The 20,314-nt window shown below is 39.8% G+C and overlaps 1 protein-coding gene across 1 annotated transcript in view; it reads left to right on the top strand.

Moving 5' to 3' along the window:
• GRM4 (glutamate metabotropic receptor 4) overlaps positions 1 to 20,314 on the top strand; it is a 327,398-nt gene that overhangs the window by 172,009 nt on the left and 135,075 nt on the right. The window contains exon 3 of the mRNA XM_058178153.1: positions 16,142 to 16,277. Within this exon, the coding sequence (XP_058034136.1) occupies positions 16,142 to 16,277 (136 nt within the window). The remainder of the gene's footprint in view (positions 1 to 16,141; positions 16,278 to 20,314) is intronic.

The raw sequence follows: 20,314 nt of genomic DNA, 5'->3' as shown, positions 1-20,314 counted from the left end.
TCGTGCAGTATACAGGTCCTCAATGGAAGGCAGGTTGGTAGCAATTATTTTTTCTGCAGTTCTAATTATCCTCTGAAGTCTGTGTTTTGCTTGTTGGGTTGCAGAACCGAACCAGACAGTTATAGAGGTGCAAATGACAGACTCAATAATTCCTCTGTAGAATTGGATCAGCAGCTCCTTGGGCAGTTTGAGCTTACTGAGTAGGCACAGAAAGAAAAGTCTTTGTTGTCCTTTTTAATGATGTTTTGATGTTAGCTGTCCATTTGAGATCTTATATATGATAGAACCCAGAAATTTGAAGGTTTCTACTGTTGATACTGTGTTGTCAAGTATTGTGAGAGGTGGAAGTATGGAAGGGTTTTTCCTAAAGTCTACCACCATTTCTACGGTTTTGAGTGTGTTCAGTTCCAGATTGTTTTGGTTGCACCACAAGGCTAGTCGTTCGACCTCTCGTCTATATGCGGATTCGTCATTGTCTCGAATGAGACCAATCACTGTTGTGTCATCTGCGAACTTCAGTAGCTTAACAGATGGATCATTGGAGATGCAGTCATTGGTATACAGAGAGAAGAGAAGTGGGGAGAGCACACAGCCTTGGGGGGCCCCTGTGCTAATTGTACGGTATTTGATGTGATCTTGCTTAGCTTCACCTGCTGCTTCCTGTTTGTTAGGAAGCTTGTGATCCACTTACAAATCTGTTCCGGTACCTGTAGCTGGTTTAGCTTAGTTAGAAGAAAGTCTGGAATGATGGTATTGAATGCTGAACTAAAGTCTACAAAAAGGATCCTTGCATAGGTCTTTGGAGACTCAAGATGTTGTAGGATGTAGTGCAGAGCCATATTAACAGCATCATCTGTTGATCTATTTGCTCGGTATGCAAATTGCAAGGGCTCTAACAGTGGATCCGTGATGGTTTTCAGGTAGGAAAGCACTAGCCTTTCAAAGGTTTTCATGACTACAGATGTTAAAGCAACTGGTCTGTAGTCATTCAGTTCCTTGATGGTGGGCTTCTTCGGCACTGGGATGATGGTAGAGCGTTTGCCCTATGCACGGTCACTCACGCACTCGTGACGTCGCGCCTGGATTACTGCAATGCTCTCTACATGGGGCTCCCCTTGAAGGGCATCCGGAGGCTGCAGTTAGTCCAGAATGCGGCTGCGCGGGTGATAGATGGAGCCCCCCGTGGCTCCCGTATAACACCCATCCTGCGCAGGCTGCACTGGCTACCTGTGGCTCGGTGCGCTTCAAGGTGTTGGTGACCACCTTTAAAGCGCTCCATGGCATTGGGCGGGTTACTTACGGGACCGCCTACTGCTACCGAATATCTCTCACCGACCCGTGCGCTCTCACAGAGGGTCTCCTCAGGGTGCCGTCAAGCGCGGCAATGTCGTCTGGCGACGCCCAGGAAGGGCCTTCTGTGGGGCCCCCACCCTCTGGAATGAACTACCCCGGTCTTCGCCAGCTGACCCGGACCTTCCGCTGGCTTAAAACACATTTATTTAATTGTGCAGGGCTGAGCTAAATTTTAAATTTTAAATTACTGGTTTTTAAATTGGCTTTTATTTTATATTTTTAATTTTAAATTAATAGGCGTTTAGAATAAGTTTTTTAACTGTTTTTATATTTCTTACATTGTATTTATGTGTTTTAAATGCCTGTACACCGCCCTGAGTCCTTCGGGAGATAGGGCGGTATATAAATTTGATAAATAAATAAAATAAATAAATGAAGCAAGAAGGAACATAACACATCTCTAGTGATTTATTGAAAATTCGGGTGAAGATGGAGGCCAATTGATCAGCACAGACTTTTAAGCAAGAAGGAGTTATTCCTGGCTTTGTCTGTGAAATAGGTCCTGCACTTCCTTTTCTATGATCACTAGGGGTTGTGAACCCAGTGGGATGGGGTCAGTTATAGGAGGCTTGGCTGTTGTTGTTGTGTCTGAGATGGGGGTTGTGGAGATAGGTGGCTGTAGTTTCCTTTCAAACCTGCAGTAAAACTCATTCAGGTCATCTGCCAGTTGTTGTTTACCTTCAGCCTGGGAAGGAGGTTTGCCATAGCCGGTGATATTTTTAAGAGTTTTCCACATGTTTGCTGGTTCATTTGCTGAAAACTGATTCTTTAGCTTTTCAGAGTAGCTTCTTTTTGCTGCTCTTATCTCCCTTGTTAGTGCATTTCTGGCCTGATTGTACAGCATTTTATCACCTTTTCTGTAGGCTTCCTCTTTGGAATGTCGTAGCTGCTTAAGTTTAGGTGTAAACCAAGGTTTGTTGTTACTGTGTATTCGCAAGTTCCTTGTAGGTACACATAGGTCTTCACAGAAGCTGACATATACTTATACCTCCTTATATTTACTCATATATGTGTTTATTTACTATATAATCTTTTTGTATGATACCTACAATATTGTTGTGACAAAATAAAATAAAATAAAAAATATTGTTGGCAGTCTTGCGCAATATGTTTAGTAGTTTGCATATCAGCATCACAATTGCCACAAGGGGAATCTTGCCATTTTCACTAATATAGGGTAGATGAACTTCTTCCAGTATCACACCAAATCCTGTTCAATTTTGACCAGACAAAACAAGGCAAGTCAAAACCAGGTAATTGGATAGAGGGAGCACTAATCCTTCATTGGGTCATTCCTCTCTCCAGGCATTTTTGGGGTTAAACCGGGATAGATGTTAAGTGAATAGCTGTTTTCCAAGCTGGCCTATGGGATTTTAGTCTTGTGATGAGCTGTGCATTGCCCTGGTGAATAAGGAGGGCCTTGTGGTTTGCACTGAAGAATCTAATTAATTCTATTTAGGTCAAGTCCATATAATAATGCAGCAATTGCTATTTATACTGGGAATTTCAAGAATGTATTTAGTTAATTCATACTCAAAATTTTTGCCAATCTCACAGTGAAAGCTCACAATGGTGATATTTTCAGACTTGGAAACAAAATGATTATGCTCTCCATATGTCAGGTTCCGTTAGTGGCAGGAGAATTTCAGCCTAGCAGGTGGCAACTATAGACAGGAATGCAGAAATGAAGAAGATGAAAGTACGCAAATAGCTTTAATTGTGCTTGAGAAAATAGTCAGAGTTCTTTCTATAGAGGGTGCCACAGGGAAAAAAAGTATGCAGGATTTGAAGAAGAAGAATAAATTCTATGGAGAGCCAACTTGGTGTAGTGGTTAGGGCATCAGGTTGGAAACTGGGAGAGCATGAGTTCTAGTCCCACCATAGGCACAAAGCCACTGTGCCGGTGTGTCTTGAGTCAGTCATTCTCTTCCAGCCCTAGGAAGGAGGCAATGGCAAATCACTTCTGAAAAATCTTGCCAAGAAAACTGAAGGGACTTATCTAGCCAGTTTCCGAGAATCAGACACAATTGAATGGAAGATAAGAACAAATTCTCTACCATCTTTCCTGCCTACTCAGGAAAGCTTGTTATTCTTTCAGTATTGTAATTGAGATTTAGTTCCTGAGTTGGTCTATGTATTTGTGGAATTACAACCATGTCTGTGCCTGATTTATGGGAGCCAGATGCAATATGAGGAACTTCCATTACCTGGAGAGCTTCTTATAAATAATTCCTTAGCTCTGAAGTTTTCCTTGGATAGACCTTGCAGGGTTGGGAACTGTAGTTCTCTAGACATTTATTGGTCTGCAGCCAGAAACATCTGTAGAAGCCTGTTGCTTTCATCAGAATGAGAAAAGCAACTAATTGCATAATTCTGCAAAGTCCAGGCCTTTCGGATGTTTGTGCAACTTCATAATGAATGTACAAATCAATTGTATAGCCTCATTCTGCTGCAATACTTCTTTCACCATTCTTCCCACCCTCTTACCTCTCCCTTGGTTCTTAGATCATTGGCCATTATAATGAGACTGAGGAGAATTAATCTAAAACTGAATGAAGCACTGTCGCTTGCAACTTATGGTCTAATCTCTGAATGCCCACATTTAGCAGATGCCTCCTCTTAGATCCTACAATTACAATTTTGATTAGAAAAGCATGAAGGTGACTTCTATTTGCATTTATTGAATGCAGGAAGGTTCTATACAATTAATAAAGAACGTTACAAAAGCAAATCAGGCCTGGTGGTGTTGAGTGAAGGCTTACGTATCGATTTGGTTCCCCCTTCCTGTTTTCTTCTCATGTTTGCAGGCTGAACAGTGATATTGAGCAGCAAATTAAATGTAAGGTATCTATCCCTCTTTTCTGTGCAAATGATAGGCAAAATGGTTGGTACGTGTAATGATAGAAAATGCCTTTTTATAGGAGGGTGGAGTTATACCAACATGAATTGTATGTGTTTTTATGAAACACATGCTATGTGCTATGTGCATCATTGGGAGTGCACACATTCACACAGGAGATGGGAATTGCTTGTGTTTCTCTGTGTCAAGTTTGAAGCTGTAAAGTGCTGCTGTTCTTGTTTTTTTTTCTTCTCTTTATTGCCTTGGAAACAGTCATGAAACTGATAGATACCTTAAAGAGCTGTCATCTCTGGTGATTGAGAAGACGCTGTCCCAACGTGTTTCAGCAGCTCATCAGTTTATGTAAAAAAAGGTTTACTGGCTGCTCGGGATGTGCTGTTTGTTTTGCTTGCTTTACTGGACTATATTAGTCCTAGAATTTGTTGATGCAATTCCATCCATCTGTTTCCACATAAGGAGGAAAACAACAAATTTGGCCCAGCTCCCAGACATTAAATGAAAAGAATGAGACACTAGTTAAATGTGAGCTATATGGCACTGTGGCAGGTAGACTTACAGCATTAGGCGTAAATCCACTTTTGGAAGCTGATTTCCATCCCAGTCGATTTTCCTACAGATTTTCAAATTAATAGGAAAAAAAAAAATACTGGGCCATTTAGAAGGCAGAAAAAAGCATTAGACTTTTCAAAATTACAACACGATCAAAGCTCTTTCATCTTATGTTTTTAAACTGTGTAAATGCTCTCAGCCAACTCAAAGAAGCTTCTTTTGCAAAGACACTTCTGCATTTTTTGGGATAGTTTCTTGAACATGCAACTATGTAAGAGGGGAGACCCTTGGCTCTCCCATCTATTTAAAAAGTAGGCCCATTGCCTTTTATCTCCTACTTTCTTTTCTCTTTAGGGAAGAAGTAATGCTAGCATGTAATTCATTCCTATTAGGGGTCAGCAGTGCTAATTTTGGATAGATTTGCTTCCAGTTTCTGTCCAAAATGAGGAAAACAAAGGCTGTAATTTTCTTTGGCTTCAAGGCCATGTTTTTCTTATCGTGTAGAAAGCATCCAGAATCAGGGTGCTAATTTTGTGATCTTATTCTGGGCTGTGGTTCTGACATTAGCCTGCTCTGGAATTTTAGTTGATGCCCAATTACTAGGCGAATAACAACAAGGAAAGTGATTCTCAGAACGTGAGTGATGCTAAAATATTATGAGGGTGAAATTTTTCATAGAAAACATGCTGAGCCTGTTCTGAACCGTGTAGAAGGCTAATAACAGAAAAGTACAGGGTTATGCACTCTTTGAAAAAGATTTGGAACAAATGCTTTTTACTTTGTGCTCCTTTAAGGAATCTACTTATTTAAAATGAATATAACTCTTAAAGCAGGGATATCTGCTGATTGGAAAAAGAAGGGCTGATGTAATCACTGTCATAGCATTCACAGCCTTAAAATATGTTACAGGTTTTGGATACTTGTGCAATGTTGTGTTTATATAAAACAATATGTTTCCTTTGGGAACTGAAAACATTTGCAATTCTCACTAATCGGTTAACTTAGAATTTTCATTCTACTAAATTTCCTTCCTTTCTTTCTGGATATTGTGGTTTATTCAGAGAATTAAAATGCCAAAGCCACTTGCTAGAGTTAAATATGCAAATCTCATTATTTATGAATGGAGTTAATCTAGCTTTCTTCTTTCTCTCATACAACAAATAGGAACTTCCTATTCCCAATTAGGAACATTACTTTAGATTTAAATGTATTTGGAAAAACTATGTGGCTACAGTTTGAGAATCCTCTAACCATTGTGACTAAGAGCAAAAAAAATTTTTTTTACATTTTTCACAGAATGAGTGTGAATTTTATTTTATTCTTTTTCCTGGCTTAGCTGATTTGAATTTCATTATTAATTTAAACAAAAATTAAAAGCATGGCATAAGAAATGAACAATTAAGATTCTTTGTTCAATCAAATCAAAACAAAAATATTTTGCTATTAGAAATATATTATGCAATTCCACTTCCATTTCGTAACATGTCCTTGGCAAGGAGGCTAAATTAAGGTGTTAAAATAAATAAAACATCCCATAGGATATTTTCCAAAACCGAGAAAAAGGCTTCTACAGTGATAATATCCTTTGCAGATCACAGTTTTACCTTAATATCAAATGAAGGAGTGATATTAGAAGTATCTTTATGTTTCAGCTGTCCTGGTAATTGTTTCTGTATGTTTAAGGAAGGAGGCTATATGAGTTTAATTGATGGGAAAGATAATGAGAATGTTTTGTTTTTATTACATGCCTTTTTTCTTTTCTTTCAAAAATTGCTTACGGTATAAAATCCTAAATTAATTTGGTACATACTTCTTATGAAATATGAGGTTCATTTAACCAGTCTTCTTATTTCTCTATTTAGCGTCATACTTTCACTTTAAAAGGAAAAAATAAAATCTAAGATCTTAGGCTGGGTTTTTTCCAAGACCTTTTCTTTTGACTGGATTTCATGAAGGGCTAAATTATATAGAAAGGAATGCTATATCATTAAAATAAGTTCCAAAATGTCTCAATCAAAATCAATGATGGTATTGTATTGTGAAACAAACCAATTAAATTCATGAGATGGATTTAGGAAGCCAGTTCAGAATTCCTCTATGGAACTTTCTCTATAGTCATTTGGGAAACTTTTTGTCATAATTCCATGGGCATATTTGCTGTTATAAATACTGAGTCCCTGGTCAAATTCTGCTTATGCAGAATTATATTGCAGCCCAACTGTACACTTAAGAGAAACCATTGAAGGGTACTGATCAACCTGAAGGTCATAGATTTGCCCTTAGTCTTTGAATATTGATCCCAATACTTGAGACTTGGCAATCTTACAGCAGTACTTCTAGTGCTCAGTAGAGGTAAGAAGGACTTGGTAGGGCAGATAGACTGCCCCTGCATAAATTGTAAAGAGATCATCCCTCTGCAACTGGTTCACATTCTCCAGATAAAATTGAAAAATTGAAAAAATACAGTATGTGTATACGGGAGGATGATATTTATTAGGTAGAAGCTTTTTGTTGTCTAGAAAGATAAGGAAGAATAAATCTCACTTTATAAGAATATTACTATTTTTTCTTTTATCACAAAGAAGCGAGCAGCAAGAGAATGCAGGGATCAATAATTCACTGTGATTCATTGTTGGAAAATGAAAACCTTCAAAATATTTTGCTCTGTCTACTTAATTCAAAAGTTTATGGAGGCCAAGTTCTAACAACTACCCATCTTTTCCCCCCCCCAGCTTGTTTGCCTAGTTTTATTCCTCCATTTTGGAGGGAGAAGGAGACAAGGATAAGGTATTATGCCATATTTCTTTGTTGTCCCAAAAATTGGAGGTAGTGGAATCATCTTCATTTTCTCTAAATAATATTTCTTCCTCTCCAGATGAAGAACCCTGGAGCATGACATAACTTCTGAAGCTGGCTTTTATATAACATGTACAGGAAGCCGATCTTCTTTCTTGTGTACACAGCTAAATCCTCATAATTTTTTTTTAAAAAAATGTTGCACTATGATATCAATTATTAAAATGTAAAGTTCAAAAACCAGCTTCCAAATTAAAAAAAGATTTACATAATATATCAGAGCCAAAAGTGCTAAATCCCCAGAGCTGCCTGCCTTCCAGTCAGGTCTCTTCTTTATCTCTGTCCTGCATTACCTTGCTTGCTTATTTCTCTTGTCTTCACATTCAGTTTTTTCTTGCCAATGCATAGGGATTAACCCAAGGTGTTGAGATGGATAGCTACAGATGCTTAACTTAGATGGCTGACTGCCTAATAAAAGGAACATTGTGATATCCTGTAGCCAGCTTCTTCTCTCACAAAATTGCCTTAGAAGCTGTTATAAGAGATTGGGGTACCTTGTGTTTTCCTTGTCTGAAGTTTTTCCTTGCATGAGTTGCCTCTATTTCTGATTGGATGCTGCAGTATATAGATAGGAATGCTCCTGGGAAAGTCAGATGGCCTTCTCCTTTCCCTGGACATTCTGATGTGGACAGTAAGATTTTATCCTGTACATGTAGTTATGCCTACACCTATGTAGAATGAAACTGATTAGAGATCAGGTTTATTCACTAAAGATAGATGGTTCCTTAAGCAACAAGCCACCACTAAATGGAATACTTAAAGCTTCTGAGTAGTCTTCAAGGTCAGCCCCATTTAGAGAAAATTATAGTAATTGAGCCATGAAATGAATAAGGCACAAATAATTGTCTGAAGGGCTCTTGATTACAGATGAAGCTGTACAAAAGCTCATTGAGCAGGAGGTATGAGTCCAGAAAGAACCACTCTCCCCCAAGTTGCTCACTACTTTTGAAAGGGCAAATGCTATCTCATCCAAGGTTAATATGCCATTCCTAGATTTAGGTGGGTCTTAATGTCCATAAGCCATAATCACTCAGTCTTGATAGAATTAAGGCCCTGGGGCTGGAACTCAGTAACTTCACTTGGACTGCCATGATCAAAAAATATAAATCTATATCAGCATATTAATAGAATAGAATATAATTTTTTATTGGCCAAGTGTGATTGGACACACAAGGAATTTGTCTTAGTGCATATGCTCTCAGTGTACATAAAAGAAAAGATACGTTCATCAAGAATCATAAGGTACAACACTTAATGATACTGTCCACAAATCAATGAATGACCTCACCCAGTGGTTTCACCTACATTCTTTGCACTAGAATACTGAATGCCCAGAGGCGGCACTAAAGAAGTGTGAACTATGCCCATGGCTTTAAAATGGGACTGGATCTTAATATCATAATTACAATTTGTTATGTGGTTAGGAGTGCACAGTAAAAGGGATCCATCTTCTGGCAACCAGTGGTTCTTAGTTTAGTAAAGATTATTGTGTAAAATATCAAAGCTATCAAAGGGCATAAATCACCAAGAATCTGTTAATTTAGAAAAGTGGGTGGAAAAATATTAGGATATAAACTCTGGAGACAGATCCATAGAAAAGTTTTTGCTTTTTTTGCACTGCAGAGGGTGATCACTTTCCATATATTATTTTGTTCTTGTCTGCAAGACAAAGTCTAATCCAACCAAAGTCATGTTTGAGAGTCTCCTGCCAAGTAAGTAAATTCCTGAATAATAGATTAAAGCTTTGGAGAGCCCAGATTTATTGATTAACCTTGTTGTAAAGTCTAGCAGCTTGATTTGACCTCACAGCCATTGCTATAGGAAAAAAAACTGTTGCCTTCAGACCAAGAATTAAATTACAAGTACAGACCTCCTGCAATTCCAATAAATGCTGATCAAGTTGCTAATGCCTTGCTCCAGTATCAAAACCCAGGGATGACCCAGATAAACTGCCCAGTTGAAAAACCCAGCAAGTAGGCCAGAACAAGCTCAGTGGTTCCTGCGATAGCTCTAGCTTAAGTCCTGCAGCTTTCATTCAAGCAGCTGTAACAGCTTCATCCCTCTGATGCTGAGGATCACCTTCCTTGCCTAATATATAGGATGAAAAGCAAATTTACTGCCTTTCTTGGTGAATGTGATCAGTACGCTTCCTGATGACTTTCCATCATCAAAAACCATGTAGGATTTATAATGATCCTTATGAAGCAGGGAGCTGGAAAATGGATAACCCCTTATCTTATTCAAAACAGAGCTTGGACTTGGACTACTGTGTTAATTTTGTGGCATGCCTCAGAGATAAATTTGAAGATCTGGTCAAGTGAGTGGCTGCCAACCATAAGATTGTCTGCCAACAACGGGGTTAGTGTTCAGTGTGGGAGTATGCTGCTGAGTTTCAGCTGTTAGCTCAGGATGTGGGCTGGAATGAAAGAAACTTAATTGTCCAATTCATAGAGGGGATATTAGATGAAATAGGGACAAACTAATTCATCAAGGCATCCCAGAAACCACAGCAGCATTAATGCAAGTTTGCTTGAATATTGGTAGAAAACTCAAGGAAATGAAGAAGAGTCTGTGCAGAAAAGAAAGACAGCTCTATTTTCTTTCCTTCTTCCCACTTTTCTGCTAAACTTTGGAAATTGAACCCAAATGAAACCCGTATAAACCCAAACATATGAAGAACGGTTGCAGGAATTGGGTATGCCAGTTTAATGAAAAGAAGGACTAGGAATAACATGATAGCAGTGTTCCAATATCTCAGGGGTTGCCAATAAGAAGAGGGGGTCAACCTATTCTCCAAAACACCTGGATGGAAACTAATCAAGGAGACAAGCAATCTAGAACTAAGGAGAAATTTGCTGACTGAAAACAATAAATGAGTGGAATTGGCTTGCCTTGAGAAGTTGTTGGTATTCCATCACTGGAGGTTTCCGAGAAATGATTGGAGAGCCATTTGTCTAGAATGGTACAGGGTCTCATGCCTGAGCAGGGGGTTCGACTAGAAGACCTCCAAGTTCCTTTCCAACTCTGTTATTCTGTTATACTGTAACCCATGTCACTTAGAAGTAACAGAGCTTCACTATTGCCTAGGCCTATTTTGTGTAAACCTGCCCACTTCATACGTGAGTCCCTAGTTGCAACTCCTCTTTTAAAAGCATTGATGAAATGTACTTCTGGAGAAGGGGACAGTTTAAATAGATGCCCTAAAAACTCTAAATCTGGTTTGTTGGGAAATGAGGTGGGTCCAGCATCATAAAGGTTCAGAGGCTAGTAATTATATAAAGCCTAGACATGCAGAGCTACACATCACCATTTAATCATTCTTGTTTCACTAAAGACTCAGATCGCTGTTGATATACACCTGCAAGTCTTTGTAGATTCTGGTACCATAAGCAATTTCACTGAGACCTTTATTGCACACAAATATGATCTGCCTACTCAGTCTATTCAGCCCCAGCAAGAGATGAAATTATTTATGACCAGCTGTTTCACTCCGGATGTATCACAGAATACAATGAAACTCTACAAGTCATCATCAACAATCATCCACCAGTTTCCATCCCTCTGCAAGTACCTCCTCTTTTGGTAACTGCCAAAAATGTGATCTAAGCTGATGTATTTGGAAAGGGCAAATGGAAAGCATAGATCCTGACCTCTCATTGGTTATGTGACAAGTTTATTCCTGAAGCTCAGATTTTCTCAGATCAGCACTATGCCACATCAAAGACAGAATTAATTGCCTGAAGGAATATCTCAAGGGGAATTTATCAAAAGGTTTTATCTTCTTCCTTGCCAATGTTCCTATCTTTTTTTGTCGAGAAGGTTGGTTCTCTGCACATTATCCATCATTATTGGCTCCTGAAGTCAGTTGACATTAGGGATCACTATTTTCTTTCCTTCATTTTTATCTCTTGGGTTTGCAGCAGACAATGCATATTTCACCAAATTGGATTACTTTCAGATGAAAGAGGACCGTGAATATGTAGCTGTCTTTAAATATATGGTAACAGCTTTCAAATTGGTTAATACCCCACCTTTCTAAAGATTTCCAGTCATCCTTTCTATTATATTTTGGATAATGTTTGATGTTTGTTTTATTTTATTTACTTTATTTACCTATGTTTAAAAAAGTTTCATTTAAAGTGACTCTTACATCATTCAAATTCAGAACCATAGAGGAAAGAACAAAGAAGTATATGTAGAAAAGAAACCATACCAATTAATATAAAATCTTATGGGGACTCACCACCCTTTCACCCCTAGGCCTGTGAGAAAAACCAGGTTTTCAGTGCCTTCCACAATGTTACCAGAGTTGGATCCCTAGATTTCCGGGTCTATAATATAGGTACCATAATAGAGATTGCAGACTTCTGATGTCCTACCAGATGACCTTGTTTAAGTGAGAAGATTTTGCTGGATCTTAGCTGACTGGTGGAAATCATCAGAAATAGGTGGTCCATAAAGTAAGAAACTTTTGTGCCATGGAGGACTTTATAGATGATAATTAGCATTTTGAATCATACCTGGAAGCTGACAGGGAGCCAACTTGGGGAAAAGTGGTGTCACATAAGTGTACCTTGTTTTCCCGAAAATAAGACGCTATATTTTGAACCCTGAAATAAGCGCTTGGCCTTATTGCCATGCACTCAAAAGCCCGATTGGGCTTATTATCAGGGGATGTCTTATTTTGGGGGAAACAGGGTACTGAAAGATGCTCATTATTGCTTGTCAGGGGCGGGTTCCAAATCCTGTTGCTACTGGTTTGCTCGTCTGTGCCCTCTCACCACCTCCTGTTGCCATCGCTACTAGTTCATCTGATCCGGTGCGAACTGATAGCAACCCACCCCGTTGCTTGTGCTGCCATATTCCAGCCCACCTGATTTTCTAGTGGTTTTCAAGGGTAGCATAGATCACGTTGTATAATCCATTTTTGAAGTGACTAGGACATTATTTATTGTCCTGATCCAGGAATGGGCACAAATGGCGCAATAGATATTATCTGGGCAAAAGCCTTCTTGGCTGCAACTGCCATCTATTCTTCAAGCTGGAGCTGTGAGTTTATAGCCACCCCTAACCCACAACAATGAATCACATGATTCATTTAGCACTATAGTGCTTCACTTGCCTGACTAGGTGGCTCAGTGGCTAAGACACTGAGTTTGTCGATCAGAAAGGTCAGCAGTTCAGCACTTTGAATCCCTAGTGCAGGTCTCCTGTGTGAGCAGGGGGTTGGACTAGATGACCTCCAAAGTCCCTTCCAACTCTGTTACTGTTAAAAAAAAAACCTTATCAATAGTGGCAAAGAAGTTTGTAAAACTGGGCAAGACTCTCTTAAAAACTGCCTTGCTTAGCAACAGAAATTCTGGTTCCAATTATGGTCATAAGTAAGGGACTACCTGCATTGGATTATTAGGGCCACCATATTTCTTAAAAATAAAGATTGCTCCTGGAAAAAGTAGATTTTCTTTTACCTTGATATCTGCCTATACTATCTGCATTTTGGTCCTGATTTCACTGCAAGTTACTAGCTTTGGATAGATGACCTTTAGATGAATTTTTGTTTTCTTTATTTTGGTTTTTCTGGGAACAGGTACTATTTTAGCTTTTGCATGTAAATCTCTATCCTCCAGACCAAAGTCTGATGGAGAAACTCAGAAGACTAAAAACTAATGTCATTTTAGAACAATACTCTTGCTGTTAGAAAAACTAAAACAATTACTTTGACATTTCATCTATGGCTGTATTCATTTATAACTCAGTTTGTGTCCCTACTCAGGGAGTACCATTTCAGGCCACCTACAGTTATCACCTGGTCCAGCTGCCAAATGCTTTCCAACTTTACCTTGATACAGTGGCCTTACATGCTTTTTAGGAACTTCAAACTGTGTTCTTGGCGTCCTTAAGAATTACCTTGTCATTATTGTCAGGAAGCCCCTCTGCCCCTTGCTGTTGGCAATTATACCTGACTTTCTCCCCTCCATATAATCATCTTACAAAACTGGACAACAGGTTTATTGTACTTCACAAAACAGGTCTGTAACTTTATTTACACCGTCCAGTCACTTTGAAAATACATCCATTTTTCTACTGTGCCCAGATTTTCCCTTGAAGTGCTAGAACTTCATAGACTTTGCAGATTAACTGTTTTCCATTTATTTCCTCCATCCACAATGAGGTCCAAACATGGGAGAATAATAGCAAGACTATTGTTCTTGAAGAGTTCCAATAAGGAAATGGCAAACTGACATCCTGCAGACAGGAGGAAATTTTATGGCCGAAAATGGCTGCTGATTGCTGAATCCAGACTGCCAAATCTCTCCAAATCTCTCTGCCAAATGCATCACCGATACATGCTCTGAACAATTTTTTGAGCGAGTAGAGTAAATCACAGAAACTGATGTGTTTGTGATTACTTGCTGGGAGTTGCAGGATTCCACTGAGCTCATTGCTGTTAATGTGGCCTCTTTCTGGGCTCAAAATTTGACTAAAACTCACTTATTAATTATGTTGGAGTTTATTATTATTTTTTACTATAAGAGCATTCAGAACTGCAAGTTTGATCGTATTCACTGAGTTTTTCCTTCAATCCTTTAAGAAAGAAGTTTTAATTACAGCTTTAAGGTTTGCAAGATTTTTTTTGTTAAATATACAGCAAAAGGGTGAAAATTTTTGAATGATTAAGGGGTCTCATGGACTTGTGTTAGAACTTTGAAATTAACCATATAGAATCCTTTCTGTGGGTAACTTTCTCTATTTACCTCTGGAATTGATAAGATGATGTTGAAGGTTGGTCGCTAGAAGGCATCAGAAGGAAATCATTACATCAATGAATACATTAAGAAAAATAGAATGGGTTGGAAGTCATTTTTTATGTTGTCCAACTGATCAGATTGAGAAAGATAGAGTTGTTTTAAGGTGCTGAAGTCAGATGCTAAGTTTGAGTTTCCACATGCATTGAAACACCTTTTGAAGACTTGGATTTCAAGTACTACAGACAAAGCCCTAGTGGATATGGGATGAGGAGGCTCAGAGAAAAGGGTAAACAAAGAAACTGAAACAATAAAGACCATTAAAATGAGGAGGGAAGTGGACATTGCATCGCTTAATCTAGAATTCAGATCAGTTCCCCACAGAAATGTTTTATAGAAAAGGAACATCATGAGTATATGAAACCAAGAATCTGTTTTTTACCTTTGTTTCCAGTATTTGTTCTTCTGGGAGTGTAAAATAAAAATGTAATTAATTAAGAGTAATTAAACAACTATAAATTAAACATGAGTTTCTGTAGAAGAAAGCCCTCCATGTGAGATGGAGATTATTTGAATTTCTCGTTCACATCTGCCTAAGCAGGGGGTTGGATTAGATGCCCTCCAAGGTATCTTCCAACTCTGTTATTCTATTTCTATTTCTATATACATATCTTGAAACCTGCATTTGTAACCTTTATTTTATAGAGATCCATGCCTAAGATCCATATATAGGAGAGTAGTCAGGAAGTCATACAATTTTCATGGTAGAATATTTCTTTCCCTTTCTGTACTCATTATTATAGCACTTTTGATACCTGTTAATACAGATGCTCACAAAGATGATTTTTTTTAAAAAAAATTGGGCTTGTGTTAGTAGTTCAGCATCATGATAAGGTGACTTTTTAGGGACAAGAAAAAGTAAAGGGTAAATTTGCATAGTAACAAATTAATCAGATAGTTCTTCGCCTATAAACTCCTAATCAGTTACTGTATATCAGAGTTCTTAAATTGAGTTATGAGACCCTGGGAATCACAAACAACTTAAAGAGGAGACTTACAAAATTATTTTAAAGTTGAGCAGGTTCCAACATCAAATAATACGAGTTAGCATATCTTAAGTTGATACACTTCAGGGCTTTTGGAATACTGTGCCCACAATGTCCATTTGGTATAAGCTGTCTAGGAGATTTTAATGTAGAGGGCATCAGTCTAGAGAAGATAGACATGCTTACATGTTGAGATACCAGAGGAATTGGTATCTCTGATTTATTCATTATTAATTTTTTTTTATTCTTTTGTAAATTTATGACGCGGTTTTGTGTTTCTGCTTGGGTTATATATTTATACTATATACAAATAAAAGTCAGTTTATAAGGTAGAGTATAAGCATATACAGATATAAACAAAATGTGTAAGCTTCAAAGAAGAGCCCAAATAGTTACTGCATTGTATAGATTCTTTCATCCAAGCCATTTAACACTGGGCATTTAGGCGCATTTAAAAAATGCAACAGGATGTTCTTTCCACTATTAAATAAATGAAGCGTTAACAAGGAAGTTTGTTCGGACATGCATGTTCATCTAGCTACATAATTTGGTTTCATGCTTTTATCCTCACTAAAATTACAATTACATACAGGCATAAAACCCGCAGATGAAACCACATGAAAATGTTGTTTTGGGCCATGGGAAAATTGTCCCATGTCTTTCTTTAATCTTTGCGTGTTTGACACTTCTGTTTAAAGACTTCTCAAATCATACTATTTTCTTTATCACAGGGAGCGTGTGTGTGGCACAATCAGTCAAGATTCCCCGGGAACCCAAAGAAGGAGAATTTGATAAGATCATTCGGCGCCTTCTGGAAACATCCCATGCTCGAGCTGTCATCATATTTGCCAATGAAGATGATATCAAGTAAGAATTTAGAGATTAATATTTTAGGATCTGTGATGGAAAATAGAGAGACAAAGAAAGAAAATGTATAGAAGAATAGGGCACCCAGAAGGGGAGAACGCTAGATATGAATCTTGTTAATGAATAAAATGGAATATTGTCAGCATTTCTGAGGTTGGCTAGGTTAAAGAACAGACAATAAAAGGACTAGTTGTACTCTTGATATAGGATATAATAGAATTTTCAAAGCCTGCCAGAGTTTTCCTCTGCACTCTGTCTTATACTGAATAGAATCAAGATGGGGTGATCTTGAGTTTCTTTTTCACCCACTTCTTTCCCAGAACTAAGCTGATGTTTACTTAACAGTTCTTAAATTTCTTCTTGAAGGCTATTTCCATATTCCTTCCTCAATAACGATATATGAATATGAATATGAATATTTTAATTTGTATACCGCCCTTCTCCCGAAGGACTCAGGGCGGTGAACAGGCAGATAAAATACAGATACACACAATAGTTAAAAACATCCCTTAAAAAACTAAATTAAATTTGCCCAAATGTTAAAATAACACACTCCCCCATAAAATTACAAAACTTTAAAAACCCATCAAATTCACTTAAAATTTAAAGATAAAAATCAAGCTAGTCCAGCCATACGAAATAAATAAGTTTTAAGTTCGCGGCGAAAGGTCCTAAGGTCAGGTAGTTGTCGAAGTCCAAGGGGAAGTTCGTTCCACAGGGTCGGAGCCCCCACAGAGAAGGCCCTCCCCCTGGGGGCCACCAGTCGACACTGTTTGGCTGACGGCACCCTGAGGAGTCCCTCTCTGTGGGAGCGTACCGGACGATGGGAGATAGAGGCCGGCAGTAGACGGTCCTGTAGATAGCCCGGTCCTAGGCCATGGAGCGCTTTAAAGGTGGTAACTTGAAGTGCACCTGGAAAACAACAGGTAGCCAGTGCAGTCTGCGCAGGATAGATGTTATGTGGGAGCTCCGAACCGCTCCCTCAATAACCCGCGCAGCCGCATTCTGAACTAGCTGAAGTCTCCGGGTGCTCTTCAAGGGGAGCCCCATGTAGAGAGCGTTGCAGTAGTCCAGGCAAGAGGTAACGAGAGCATGAGTGACTGTGCATAAGGCATCCCGGTCCAGGAAGGGACGCAACTGGCGGATCAGGCGAACCTGATAAAAAGCTCTCCTGGAGACAGTCGCCAAATGATCTTCAAAGGACAACCGACCATCCAGGAGCACGCCCAAGTTGCGTACCTTCTCCATCGGGCCAGTGACTCACCCCGACAGACAGCCGCATCTGCAGCTGACTGTACTGAGGTGCCGGCATCCACAGCCACTCCGTCTTGGAGGGATTAAGTTTGAGCCTTTTCCTCCCCATCCAGACCTGTATGGCTTCCAAACACCGGGACAGCACTTCGACAGCTTCACTGGGGTGGCCCGGGGTGGAAAAGTACAGCTGAGTATCATCAGCGTACAGTTGGTATCTCACCCCAAAGCCACTGATGATCTCACCCAGCGGCTTCATATAGATGTTGAACAGGAGGGGTGAGAGAATTGACCCCTGCGGCACCCCACACATGAGGCACCTTGGAGTCGATCTCTGCCCCCCTGTCAACACCGTCTGCATCCGGTCAGAGAGGTAGGAGGAGAACCACCGATAAACGGTGCCTCCCACTCCCAACCCCTCCAACCGGCGCAGCAGGATACCATGGTCGATAGTATCAAAAGCCGCTGAGAGGTCTAATAGGACAAGGGCAGAGGAGTAACCCCTATCCCTGGCCCTCCAGAGATCATCCACCAGTGCGACCAAAGCTGTCTCTGTACTGTATCCGGGCCGGAAGCTGGACTGGAACGGGTCTAGATAGACAGCTTCCTCCAGATACTGGGGTAGCTGACATGCCACCACACTCTCTACAACCTTCGCCGTGAAGCAAAGGTTGGAGACTGGCCGGTAATTCCCTAAAACAGCTGGGTCCAGGGAAGGCTTCTTGAGGGGGGGTCTCACCACCGCCTCTTTCAAGGCAGCGGGAAAGACCCCCTCCCGCAAAGAAGCATTTGTAATCCCCTGGAGCCAGCCTCGTGTCACCTCCTGAGTAGCCAGTACTAACCAGGAGGGGCACGGATCCAGTAAACATGTGGTGGTGTTCAGCCTACCCAGCAACCTGTCCATGTCCTCGGGAGTCACAGGATCAAAGTCATCCCAAACCACCTCAACAAGACGGGTCTTGGAACCCTCACCTGGATCTACCCAATTTTGATCCAATCCGTCCCGAAGCTGAACGATTTTGTCATATAGATAACCGTTAAACTCCTTGGCACGCCCTTGTAGGGGGTCCTCCCGCCCCTCCTGTTGAAGGAGCGAGCGGGTTACCCGAAACAGGGTGGCTGGGCGGTTATCTGCTGACGCAATGAGGGAGGAAATGTAGGAACGCTTCGCAACCCTCATTGCCACTAGGTAGGTCCTACTATAGGACCTAACTAGTGTCCGGTCAGCCTCAGAACGGCTGGATCTCCAGACACTCTCTAGGCGTCTTCTCCGGCGCTTCATCTCCCTCAGCTCCTCGGAAAACCAAGGAGCTGGTTGAGACCGACGCCGGGTCAGAGGCCGCAAAGGCACGACACGGTCCAAAGCTCCAGCCGTGGCCTGTTCCCAGGCCGCAACTAGTTCTTCAGTCGAGTCGTGGGCCAGGTGTTCGGGAAACGGCCCAAGCTCCGTCAGGAACCTCTCCGGGTCCATCAGGCGCCTGGGACGGAACCAACGCATTGGTTCCGTCTCCCTGCGGTTCCGTCCATTTTCCATTGTTCCTTTGTGTTTCAAAATGGTATCTTCTGTAGTTCTGTAAATTGATATATTTCTGAAGATATTTCTGATGGTTTGTTGTAGGTTAAATATGTACCCCCAACTTAGAAGAGGCCCATCTCTTGGCTAACAATTAGAATAGGTCCATCCTTCTTCAGTTTGGTGGTGTTGATCAAACCCTTTAGAATTGCTTAGAAGCCATAATCCTGTCCCTGGGTTCATACCTCCTTGGGCTTTCATGGCATGGAAAAGATCCCTCAGAAGTTTATAAATTATTTCATGAAAAAAGGTAAATTTGAAGAAGAAGTATTAATAATTATATAAAAATCTGAAAGTCTAAATTCCTGGATTTTGTTTCAGGAAATATTCCACTAAAATGCTTATGGGAAGCTTGTTCTTGGTTGTGCCATTAAAAGCACTCAAGTTCTAAGGCATTTTAAAATATGATCTATAGATTCAAAGAAATAGCTGTAAAGCAGACTGTGTCTACTTAAAGTTTTCATCATCCGATCATTAGTTTCAAAGATCTAAAATACTTTTAGAAATTGGATATAATTTTGAAGCCTCTTTTTCAAAAACACTTTCCACAAAGATTATGGTTTTGTGAGGAAATTTTGAAGTCAGCTTCCATAAAATTTATCTTTAATAGTAATTAAAAAGGATACTTTTAATATTCTCTGGTAGTCACTAGAAAGCAAATTATGTTTTTTTTTCTAATGGAGTAAATGGAACTATAACACAAAATGAAAAACTGAAGGCACACACTCCTCTGATTTAGTTCTTTAGATCTTGCAGTTCTGAGTTGTACCTGATCTTGCAAGTATCTAATTCATTAGTCGACAAATGTTGGCAAATGTTGGCGTTTTAAATCAGTTTACATCAAACTGTAATGGGGCCTCTGTGGCTCAGGCTGCTAATGCAGTCTGTTATTAACAACAGCTACCTGGAATTACTGCAGGTTCTAGTCCCACCAGGCCCAAGGTTGACTCAGCCTTCCATACTTTATAAGGTAGGTAAAATGAGGACCCAGATTGTTGGGGGCAATAAGTTGATTTTGTATATAAATATACAAATAGAATGAAGACTATTGCTAACATAGTGTAAGCCGCCCTGAGTCTTCGGAGAAGGGCGGGATATAAATGCAACCCCCCCCCCCGAAAAACAGTTTAGGGTTTTTGTGAAGCTCTTAAAAATATTCTATATTATTTCCTTCCATCAAAATTAGGGGGTTTCCTTTGCAGTATAAATGACA

Source organism: Ahaetulla prasina, chromosome 3 (assembly GCF_028640845.1).
Source record: "Ahaetulla prasina isolate Xishuangbanna chromosome 3, ASM2864084v1, whole genome shotgun sequence".
Lineage (NCBI taxonomy): Eukaryota > Metazoa > Chordata > Lepidosauria > Squamata > Colubridae > Ahaetulla > Ahaetulla prasina.
The sequence above is the reverse complement of the archived record's forward strand: the minus strand, read 5'-3'. Positions and strand labels throughout refer to the sequence as shown.